The following is a 12591-nucleotide window of genomic DNA, read 5'->3' as shown; positions in this document are numbered from 1 at the left end:
AAAAAAAAAAAAAAAAAAAAGTGTATTTTATTACACCCCTATGAAAGCACAGCAACAGAGAGGGCATCTCAGCAAGTTCCAGGAACTGTTTGTCCGCTTTCATCCTCTCTCCCATGCAAGGACACGTATTTCCATTCCCATTCATTGAGGCGTGAGGTGGGATGGGTACCAGACAGGAACTGTCATTTTTTAAGCTAGTGAGGGGAATGTGCACAGCTGGCACTTGGGTTTTTGCCAGATGGTCTCAGTGTCATAGGAACCAGCAGCATGAGTCCCAGACGGCTGCCCGCTCTTCCCTCTGTGTTCGCACCTCCACACTTAGCAGCACCTCATTCCCTGCGAGCCCAGGCACTGCTACAAAGGCACTTCAGCTGCAGTTTTGGAACATTTCCAATGCTTAGAAACATTTCTTTTTTCTGTCATGAACATGTAAATTATTTTTAATCAAGTAATATTGAGGACCTTGATTTTATAAGGGATTAAGCCTTCTCTTAAACTGTACTGTTTGCCTACTACTATTGCAAGCTTTAAGCAATGACTTCAACATTTTTCTATAGCTTGTAAGTTGCATATACATGCAACAAAACACGTGGCGAGTTGATCCATTTGAATCCATGGTCAACTCATTTTTAAAAAAAAAACAACATGGAGACGGTTTTAATGTTTTAACCAGTCAGCTCATTAAGGAGTTCAGCTCTGTCAAATGGACAATCTGAGACTCCTTTTTCCTCCGTTTTTATCCTTCCTTGGCTCTCTGCTGGCCTATTTTGGTAAACAGAAATGCCACATGGTTGGAAATGTCCTCTCAACAACATAAAATGTTAAGAACAATTATGGGTTCTCTAACAAATTTTTCAGGATCATCATTGCTCAAAGACAGAAGCACAGTACATTTTTCAAAAATGACCTTGGTCCATTATTAATCTTGTATGAAGTGGTTGCACTGGGCCTTGAACCCTCTGAGAGGTAAACAATCCACTTGGAGGACATTGTGTCCACCCAGCTGAATTTCTGCTGAGGGCAGAGATGGAGACAGACAGGAAGTGCTAATTGCCCTCAGGGCAGTTAGAGGACAGAGGCAGCAGGGCTGCCTAGACCAACCTAGAGGGGAGAGAACAGAAAGTCTTTCTGAATGGGGCTGTGCCTGAGCCCAGAAGAACAATGCCAGCTGACCACATGACACCAAAGGGAGGCTTGGGGGCGTGGGGAGCAGGAAGAGGAGTCATTCTAAGCAAAGTCTGGAGGTGGGGACGCCCTGGTGCTCACACAACCACAGCCTGCAGATGCAGGGCAAAGGGGTGGGGATGGGTCTCCTTGTCCTGTTGATGCTCTGGCTCGTTTTGTGGGGCAGGAAGGAAAGGTTTGGATGACTTGCATAGAGCCAAATGGGTAGCTGGGTTTTTTTATTTTTTATTTTTTTTGCAAAACAAGAAAGGAAGACAGTGAGGGAAAAAAAGGAAAGGAAACAGGAAGGAAAATATCTTTCTGTATTCTTTTTTCAGAATGCGATTTATTTTACATCGTGGGTCCATTTCGTTTGATCATTTTAGCATGCTAAAATGGTATCATTATATCATTTAAGCATGACATACATGCCTATGCCATTTTGAGATGTTAATGATTCATTTCACTACGATTCACAAGTGGTAGTGTCTTTCTTTGATTGTGCTGTAGTCGGCATCGTTGCTTCCCTCCACATCACCTCTTGGGGTAATTCTCTCGATGTAATTAGGAACATCTTCCTGTATACTTCTTTTGCAATACTACTTTAATGTATTCAGCTAGCAAGAATCAATAAGCATGGCCAAGCATTTCCATTTTTTCTTCATTGAAGTTCATCATTTTTTTCCGTTAATGAGTTGGTGATAGGGTCCTAAAAGTATTTTTTCTCTTTTGTTAAAGAATGTGCACAACTGAAAAGGCTTAATGTCATGATTATTTTGCTAAAATTCTTATTTAAGCTAAAGTCATTAAGCTCACAAATGAGCTATATTGTTCTCTTATTAGCAGAAGATATTCATTGGCGAGGTACATTGTGCTAAGTGCTAAAATTGCAAACCCTGTTTAAGACTATTTCTGACATTACAAGGCAATGTCACCTGATTCTAGTATGAAAATGCAGACATGTGCCAGCACATGGTAGTTGCTTGATACGTATTCACTGCAGAAGTAAAAGTTATAGCCAAAATGTTTTGTCATCACTATAGTCTGGCCTAATCTGGCGTTAATGGCAAGAACATTGGTCTAATCTGAAATGACTGGAAGGAAAACCCTTCTTAGCTCAAAGGAGTGATCTCCTGCCTTGGGAAGGTTCATGGCCATTTCCAACAGTCTGAAAATTCTGAATAATAAAATAGTGGGAAAATTGGCCAAGAGTTAAAGGAAACACTGGCTGTTACTTGATCATGATCTCACTTCCCTTCTCTTTAGGAAAGTGAGGGATGCTACTGGAGTTGATATCAACATGCGTGTGGGCGTGCATTCTGGGAACGTCCTGTGCGGCGTGATTGGTCTGCAGAAGTGGCAGTATGATGTGTGGTCACATGACGTGACCTTGGCCAACCACATGGAAGCTGGAGGGGTCCCTGGGTAAGGCCAAGCATTGGATTTCTTTCTTCAAGCAGACAGCACTATTAGGAATGACAGATTATTGGCCTAACGACGGAGTGCTCAGTTTTTTGATCACTTCTGTTGCCTCTGCTGGTATCATGTTACTCACGCCCAATAGCCTCTTATATTAAGCAGATAAAGATGAGCTCTCAAGTCCCTACACCATGACCCCTATTGTCCATAGGTCAAAGACTGTGAATATCAGACAGTAAATTACAAACTTTTACTTATTTGCAAAATGTATGAATAGAGACCTGATTTAAAGATGTTTTACAATACAGTCCAGATATGGCATCTGTCTAGAACTGTTGACCTTTAAAACCATTATATTAAAACAAGTGACTACAGCATCCTTCTCTGGGCAGAATAACATATTTCAGTCAAGAAAATCCTTATCAAAGGCTATAGTTTAGAGAAGCAGAAGAGAAAGCACCGAGAAAGAAAATCGACACTATTGTACAGATTAGCATGCTTCTAAAATGCCCATGACATGCATTTCAAAAGGTATTCTCAAAAAAATTCGAAATAATAAAGTTGTATTTGCTGTAATTCACCGCACCCAACATGCAGGTTTCTGTGCATGTTGAAGCTCCAAAACTAGTAGTGCACGACCTCTAAGAGCATCTTTCCAAAGCAGTGGTCAATAGAATATAAAAGTTTATATTAAAGTTAATTGCAGTCAGTGCTCCGAAGAACATGTAGACTTTCCTTCATTTGGTGGATAAATGATTTCAGAAATCATGAGCAAATAGAACAACTTTCTTCACACTTATCCTTTTATGTCTTGACTCTGATTTTAAAATGCAATTTCAGACGTGTTCACATTTCTTCCGTCACCCTGGAACACTTGAATGGCGCTTATAAAGTGGAGGAGGGAGATGGTGACATTAGGGACCCATATTTAAAACAGCACCTGGTGAAAACCTACTTTGTAATCAACCCCAAGGTCAGTACCGTTGTAAAGAGTCTATGATGAAAAGGGAGGAGGAGCAAATTATAGATATTCGTAAGTGTTTTAGTCAATATCCAATATAAGTTTTGCTACTCTTTGTCCCCAAAATGATTTTAAATGCATATGGTGGTTTAATTACAGAAGCTGTTTTGTAATCATGAATTCAAATACTTATTAAATGAGCAGTTGAAATGCATTGCTTGTCCGCAGGATGAGGGTGTTGATGCAGGTTGCTGGTTCAGGCTGTCATATGTGTTAGTTGGTGTATTCCTTGGTGGATGCTGCATCTGAAAGCCTCTCAGTGGGCACAGCTGTTGATACCTGTCAGTTGGGAAATTAAATAAAGAGAAAATAATTTACTTAGGGCTTTAGAAGATAAAATCTAATTAAGTAAAATAGGATGAACATATACAAAAAAAGAAGAGAAGAAATATTTGAAAGAGTAACACATAAATATTACATAGACATGCTTGGGAGATGTCTGTATGCACAAGCATATTTACCTTCCATAACATAAAACATCTATTGCCTGGAAGATGACCCACACCATACAAACAGTGAGAAACTCTCTCTTGTTTCATTCACACCACATTTAGGCCAGATCAAGGGGTTTAGAGTTCTCATTTCTTTTAACTCTTCTCAAATTCCTGCCAAATGGGTATTATCACTATTTACAGATTGAGAATCTGAAGCTTTCGGGGTTATGTAACTCTTCCCAAATTTCACAGCTGGTAAATGGTGCAAATATCAGCAAGAAAGACCTCTGAAACATGAAAACCAATATCATAAAATCAACAAGACCAACTTTATGGACATTTACTTATGGTAGCATCTGGGAAGCCCCAGTTTCACCTTTGAAGACAAACTTTCAACTAGCTTGATGATCGATCTGGAGATAGATGTGTAGCAAGCATCAGGGACTGGGAGATGATGGGGGGGCGCTCAAAAAATACATGTACAAAGAACATTATGCTCAGGTAAAGAACACCAAAACACGATATTTGGGGCTATTTAGCATTAGAAACAGCTACAGCTATCACTTTAGAAAACACAACCATCAAGAAAAGCTAAACAGATCAGCACATTCTGTTTTAAGAATTTACTTAATAAAAAATGTCCATTAATATGTCATTATTTTTTTTCTAAGTCTCAACTATATGTATGTTTTGCTAGCTGGAAAACAGAAAAAAAAAAATCCTCAACTCAAATAGTGTGTTCCCCAGTAACACTGAAGGAATAAGGACAGAAAACACAGAGGGCGAATGGAGGTCTGTGGAGGAATATGGAGGAATGGAGGTCTGTGGAGGAATATGGAGGAATGGAGGTCTGTGGAGGCAGGAAGGAAAGGTTTGGATGACTTGCATAGAGCCAAATGGGTAGCTGGGTTTTTTTATTTTTTATTTTTTTTGCAAAAACAAGAAAGGAAGACAGTGAGGGAAAAAAAGGAAAGGAAACAGGAAGGAAAATATCTTTCTGTATTCTTTTTTCAGAATGCGATTTATTTTTACATCGTGGGTCCATTTCGTTTGATCATTTTTAGCATGCTAAAATGGTATCATTATATCATTTAAGCATGACATACATGCCTATGCCATTTTGAGATGTTAATGATTCATTTCACTACGATTCACAAGTGGTAGTGTCTTTCTTTGATTGTGCTGTAGTCGGCATCGTTGCTTCCCTCCACATCACCTCTTGGGGTAATTCTCTCGATGTAATTAGGAACATCTTCCTGTATACTTCTTTTGCAATACTACTTTAATGTATTCAGCTAGCAAGAATCAATAAGCATGGCCAAGCATTTCCATTTTTTCTTCATTGAAGTTCATCATTTTTTTCCGTTAATGAGTTGGTGATAGGGTCCTAAAAAGTATTTTTTCTCTTTTTGTTAAAGAATGTGCACAACTGAAAAGGCTTAATGTCATGATTATTTTGCTAAAAATTCTTATTTAAGCTAAAGTCATTAAGCTCACAAATGAGCTATATTGTTCTCTTATTAGCAGAAGATATTCATTGGCGAGGTACATTGTGCTAAGTGCTAAAATTGCAAACCCTGTTTAAGACTATTTCTGACATTACAAGGCAATGTCACCTGATTCTAGTATGAAAATGCAGACATGTGCCAGCACATGGTAGTTGCTTGATACGTATTCACTGCAGAAGTAAAAGTTATAGCCAAAATGTTTTGTCATCACTATAGTCTGGCCTAATCTGGCGTTAATGGCAAGAACATTGGTCTAATCTGAAATGACTGGAAGGAAAAACCCTTCTTAGCTCAAAGGAGTGATCTCCTGCCTTGGGAAGGTTCATGGCCATTTCCAACAGTCTGAAAAATTCTGAATAATAAAATAGTGGGAAAATTGGCCAAGAGTTAAAGGAAACACTGGCTGTTACTTGATCATGATCTCACTTCCCTTCTCTTTAGGAAAGTGAGGGATGCTACTGGAGTTGATATCAACATGCGTGTGGGCGTGCATTCTGGGAACGTCCTGTGCGGCGTGATTGGTCTGCAGAAGTGGCAGTATGATGTGTGGTCACATGACGTGACCTTGGCCAACCACATGGAAGCTGGAGGGGTCCCTGGGTAAGGCCAAGCATTGGATTTCTTTCTTCAAGCAGACAGCACTATTAGGAATGACAGATTATTGGCCTAACGACGGAGTGCTCAGTTTTTTGATCACTTCTGTTGCCTCTGCTGGTATCATGTTACTCACGCCCAATAGCCTCTTATATTAAGCAGATAAAGATGAGCTCTCAAGTCCCTACACCATGACCCCTATTGTCCATAGGTCAAAGACTGTGAATATCAGACAGTAAATTACAAACTTTTACTTATTTGCAAAATGTATGAATAGAGACCTGATTTAAAGATGTTTTACAATACAGTCCAGATATGGCATCTGTCTAGAACTGTTGACCTTTAAAACCATTATATTAAAACAAGTGACTACAGCATCCTTCTCTGGGCAGAATAACATATTTCAGTCAAGAAAATCCTTATCAAAGGCTATAGTTTAGAGAAGCAGAAGAGAAAGCACCGAGAAAGAAAATCGACACTATTGTACAGATTAGCATGCTTCTAAAATGCCCATGACATGCATTTCAAAAGGTATTCTCAAAAAAATTCGAAATAATAAAGTTGTATTTGCTGTAATTCACCGCACCCAACATGCAGGTTTCTGTGCATGTTGAAGCTCCAAAACTAGTAGTGCACGACCTCTAAGAGCATCTTTCCAAAGCAGTGGTCAATAGAATATAAAAGTTTATATTAAAGTTAATTGCAGTCAGTGCTCCGAAGAACATGTAGACTTTCCTTCATTTGGTGGATAAATGATTTCAGAAATCATGAGCAAATAGAACAACTTTCTTCACACTTATCCTTTTATGTCTTGACTCTGATTTTAAAATGCAATTTCAGACGTGTTCACATTTCTTCCGTCACCCTGGAACACTTGAATGGCGCTTATAAAGTGGAGGAGGGAGATGGTGACATTAGGGACCCATATTTAAAACAGCACCTGGTGAAAACCTACTTTGTAATCAACCCCAAGGTCAGTACCGTTGTAAAGAGTCTATGATGAAAAGGGAGGAGGAGCAAATTATAGATATTCGTAAGTGTTTTTAGTCAATATCCAATATAAGTTTTTGCTACTCTTTGTCCCCAAAATGATTTTAAATGCATATGGTGGTTTAATTACAGAAGCTGTTTTGTAATCATGAATTCAAATACTTATTAAATGAGCAGTTGAAATGCATTGCTTGTCCGCAGGATGAGGGTGTTGATGCAGGTTGCTGGTTCAGGCTGTCATATGTGTTAGTTGGTGTATTCCTTGGTGGATGCTGCATCTGAAAGCCTCTCAGTGGGCACAGCTGTTGATACCTGTCAGTTGGGAAATTAAATAAAGAGAAAATAATTTACTTAGGGCTTTAGAAGATAAAAATCTAATTAAGTAAAATAGGATGAACATATACAAAAAAAGAAGAGAAGAAATATTTGAAAGAGTAACACATAAATATTACATAGACATGCTTGGGAGATGTCTGTATGCACAAGCATATTTACCTTCCATAACATAAAAACATCTATTGCCTGGAAGATGACCCACACCATACAAACAGTGAGAAACTCTCTCTTGTTTCATTCACACCACATTTAGGCCAGATCAAGGGGTTTAGAGTTCTCATTTCTTTTAACTCTTCTCAAATTCCTGCCAAATGGGTATTATCACTATTTACAGATTGAGAATCTGAAGCTTTCGGGGTTATGTAACTCTTCCCAAATTTCACAGCTGGTAAATGGTGCAAATATCAGCAAGAAAGACCTCTGAAACATGAAAACCAATATCATAAAATCAACAAGACCAACTTTATGGACATTTACTTATGGTAGCATCTGGGAAGCCCCAGTTTCACCTTTGAAGACAAACTTTCAACTAGCTTGATGATCGATCTGGAGATAGATGTGTAGCAAGCATCAGGGACTGGGAGATGATGGGGGGGCGCTCAAAAAATACATGTACAAAGAACATTATGCTCAGGTAAAGAACACCAAAACACGATATTTGGGGCTATTTAGCATTAGAAACAGCTACAGCTATCACTTTAGAAAAACACAACCATCAAGAAAAAGCTAAACAGATCAGCACATTCTGTTTTAAGAATTTACTTAATAAAAAATGTCCATTAATATGTCATTATTTTTTTTCTAAGTCTCAACTATATGTATGTTTTGCTAGCTGGAAAACAGAAAAAAAAAAAATCCTCAACTCAAATAGTGTGTTCCCCAGTAACACTGAAGGAATAAGGACAGAAAACACAGAGGGCGAATGGAGGTCTGTGGAGGAATATGGAGGAATGGAGGTCTGTGGAGGAATATGGAGGAATGGAGGTCTGTGGAGGAATATGGAGGAATGGAGGTCTGTGGAGGTCCATAGGGAGGAATATGACCCTAGTCCAATGAGGTTGATGCCGAAAGGACTATGTGTGGCCCTGTGCTGGCCAGGTGTGACGCTCTGTTTCTCACCCCAAGGGAGAACGACGGAGCCCCCAGCATCTCTTCAGACCTCGCCACACCCTCGATGGAGCCAAAATGAGGGCCTCGGTCCGCATGACCCGGTACTTGGAGTCCTGGGGGGCAGCCAAGCCCTTTGCACACCTACATCACAGGGACAGCATGACCACAGAGAACGGCAAGATCAGCACCACGGTATGCACTCCCCTGCCTCCAATGCGTGAGCACTGGGGGAAAGCTAACTTCCCAAAACCAAAGGCTGGGCATCTCCTGCCAAAATAACTCCTATCTGCAAGAAACAAACTTACCACTTTCTTCTTCTTAGAGAGGCCCTTATGAACAACCATCAGGGTATGAGTAAGCTCCATGCGGACGTTGCTAAGGGTTCCACCCTAGCATGATTTTTTGCATTATAGCTTCATATACAGTGTTATTTACAACTGATAGTAGCAATTAAATGCAAGTATTTTTTAATTGAGGGGTTTTTAAAGAAAAACTTATATCATGAAGTAGAAAGCCTTGAGGTTCTTAATAAAAAGAAAAAGGCATGATGCCCTTAGAGTTTGAGTAGTATCATCAAGCCCGTTTCTTCACCGCACAAATGTTCAGGCTGTGTTGGCAGCAGTGGACACTGTCTTGTTATGGTTCCATGTTTCCCTCCAGCTTCCAGCATATGAGAAAGCACTAAATCTCCTTACACCAGGGACATCTGCAATAAGATGGCTGCAATGGAGATGGAAAATAGAAAGGTCCATAGGAGGAGAGAAAAGGCACACAACCAAGCACTTAGTATAATCCCCATAGTATTTTTAGATTTTAAAACTATCTGGGGGTAAAATTTCATGGATAATGCTACTAACTGTGCTAAGGATGCAGTTACGATTTTTAAAAATATAATATTATGTAATTCTTATTGTCTGATGAGAAGGAACATGCCAGTTGTCAGGTGAAAGTAGAGTTTTTCAGTCGCCCTGGGCCCCTACCTGTCCCAAGGTCTCAAAGTGACACTCCCACACCCAACAGGCGGGGGCTCCGCATTCATGTTTTGGCTTAGTTGTATTTCTTCTCCCAACTTCTCTTCATCTTTTTTCAACTCAAAAGTAAATGTGACTATCAGACGGAAGACCATGACCCATCAGACAATCAGTAAGACTGCACAAGTCCTAGCATTTGCATTTTAATAGCCAAAGAGGGACCATAGATAGAAAAACGAATAAATGAACAAGATCACGTGAGGTGCTGATGAGGGTCATGGGAAAGATAAAATTGAGTGATGGCATCCAGAGTAAATGGAATGGCCACTGTGGTAGGTCAACTGAGGGAGTCTCAGAGGGAGAAATGAGTGAATGGGAAGAGGAGGTGGCAGAAGAACCAAGTCAGTGGCCCAAAGATGAAAGTGAGTGTGGTGTGCCCTGGAGACAGAGAGGAAGCTGCTGTGGCTGGAGTATCATGAACAATGAGCAAAGGGAGGTCGTGGGATGAGATGCACAATGGTAATAGTTTATATGGCATTCTATGTGCAATTAGAAGTCATGGAGAATCTTAAGCAAGAGAGGGTCATGATATAATTTAGGCTTTGGAATAATGGAACAAGAGTGCAGGGGTCCCTGGTAAGAATGATATCCCCTTATGCTAAGAGTTTAGCACCACTGCTAAATGAGAAGCAAATTCAGGGGCTAATATGAAGTACAGCCAACAAGACTTGGTGATGGATTGGATATCCATGAACATTAGGAACAGAGATGAATCCAAACTTTTTGGCCCCACAACTGGAACAATGATGATGCCATTAATTGAGATGACAAATACAAGGGGGAAACCAGGTTATTTAAGATTGAAATGTAAGACTTTTCTGCTGGACATCTTCTAATCCATAGTTAAGTGCAGCAAGGATGTAGATGGTTGGATCTGCAAGTCTGGAACTCACAGGACAGGTCCAAGATGGAGGTATGAATGTGAACATCATCAGGTTGTAGATGATATTTGAAGCCATGGGACTGGATAAAATCATCAAGAAGAGAACAATCCAAGGAGGAAGGCCTGGGACAGCTGAGGCCTTCCAGCATTTAGATATGTTAGAGAAACAGTATCCTAGGACTCCAGTGCCCAACCAGTGAAAGCCGGCGTTTCTGTCACTCATGAAAAACAATGATTTGGATAAGTTAGCCTCAGTCTTGCTAGTTAGTGCTATGTTGGATAACTACATTTCCCATCAGGATTTATTGTACACCAGCAATTGGTTGGTTGGTTGGTTGGTTTTTAAGGAATAATAATCATATATAAATACCTGGATGTGATTTCCTGTACTGTTTTTCATGTGTTCCTATGGGGAAAAGGCTTACTTTCCCAGGTATATTGTTGTTGTTGTTGTTTATTTCTTGTCAGCCTTTATTGTCTTAAAACTTAAGAGTGACTGTCTCTTTTATTATCTGAGCGTAGGACCCAGAAATGGTTTCAGTCTGACTTTAATCTGGTGTTATGTGTTGACGAAGATGCCTTCTTCAAGATGTAGCTACAACTGTTGAGTGCCTCAACTTCAGAAAGCTGTTTATAAAAATTAAAGGACCTCTTGAATGAACTCTATTTTCTTAACCATCTGGTTCCACCTGTTGCAGGTTCAAAGCCAGGTTTGGATTGCCTTAGCAGCAGTCTAGCATATTTTAAGAAAGTCCCAAGTTTTTGGTGATGCATTAAGCCCAAACCACTTTGACTTAACTGTGTGTCTCACTCACTTTCAGAAAGACCCTGTTGGAGTTTTCACTTATAAATCCCAGGGTCAAACAATTTGACATTGCCGAAAGTGATTCCTTTATCTAATCCCCTATGCAGAACTCCATTCCCTCTGGATTCAACATTGATAGAGCTCTTGAATAATACATTACTTTACTGTATGGAATGAAACTTGGAGCTCAATTACTTTTTGAAAAACGTCTTTCCTTTCTGTAGGCTAAATCCATATCCTAATATAACCCTGGAAATCAAAGCAGCAAACCAAAGTTTCTTTGGAGCAGTTTTGTTCCAACTTTTAGTTTCCTTCCTACTATAAATGTGTAAAGGCGATCTTTCCTTGAAAGCCTATTATTGAATATTTGGCAATGGCTTTTCCACTGATAAATTCTGACTGTTTCTCTTCCATTTCTCTTTCGGGAACTACCAGCACCCCTTTGCTGATTTATTCTTTTTGTCCGATGGTTTGTGATTTCACATACTTAACCAATGGTACTGTTTCTTAACACCCCAGTTCAGTGATGAGGATGACTACAGATTTTGTGGTTATATTTTTGTTCTTTCTACAGCATTTTTTAATATTTGTCTGATACCAAAGTCCATTTTCACATGGTTATAGGTTACTGATGGTAACTCTGATATCAGTCCCCAGCAGGCCACTGTTTGAAATCAGATCTGATAATAGCAGGCTATAAATCTTAAAACTCCAGACAATAATCCTGATGCTTCTAGCATCCAGAGTTTAGAGATTACACCAACATTCTAAAGATAAACTGAGTTTACACCTTGATTTGGGATTAAGCTCTTTTTCTCCACATGAGTAATTAATTATTTGTTAGTTAAATGTTACTGTCCATGATGAAAGAGGAAATATATTTCACCTCATTATCATTGCAACATTCTTGAAACATGTTTTTGACAATTAATAACCTTTTTTCTCAATATAGGATGTACCCATGGGTCAGCATAATTTTCAAAATCGCACCTTAAGGTATGGTATCTCTTTGACTATCTGATTTTTTAAAGCTTATTGCTCTTTATTCATTTCTGAGAGTAATTATCATCAATTATGGTAATTTCAAAGGCTACTTCTGAAAGAGCAGCTCCTCATGAAAAGCCCTATTAAATTACTTTCAGCTTCTAAAAATAGAATCATTGGGGTCTTATTGTTAGAATTGAGAGAGGGAGAAGGAAAACACCACCTGGTACTCATTTTAGAATGTTAAACTGTTTTCCTAAAGTGACTCTTCTTAATATGAATGTGTGGTTAAAAAAAAAAAAAAAAAAAAAA

General features: G+C 39.2%; 1 protein-coding gene across 2 annotated transcripts in view; it reads left to right on the top strand.

The window, feature by feature from the left end:
* Positions 1 to 12591, top strand: part of ADCY2 (adenylate cyclase 2) — a 437129-nt gene that overhangs the window by 311917 nt on the left and 112621 nt on the right. For both annotated transcript variants that reach the window (XM_017884065.1, XM_017884064.1), the window contains exons 8-11: positions 2431 to 2589; positions 3424 to 3556; positions 8592 to 8768; positions 12248 to 12291. In XM_017884065.1, coding sequence (XP_017739554.1) covers positions 2431 to 2589; positions 3424 to 3556; positions 8592 to 8768; positions 12248 to 12291 — 513 coding nt within the window. The remainder of the gene's footprint in view (positions 1 to 2430; positions 2590 to 3423; positions 3557 to 8591; positions 8769 to 12247; positions 12292 to 12591) is intronic.

Source organism: Rhinopithecus bieti, unplaced genomic scaffold (assembly GCF_001698545.2).
Source record: "Rhinopithecus bieti isolate Rb0 unplaced genomic scaffold, ASM169854v2 scaffold_13112, whole genome shotgun sequence".
NCBI classification, from domain to species: Eukaryota; Metazoa; Chordata; class Mammalia; order Primates; family Cercopithecidae; genus Rhinopithecus; species Rhinopithecus bieti.
The sequence above is the reverse complement of the archived record's forward strand: the minus strand, read 5'-3'. Positions and strand labels throughout refer to the sequence as shown.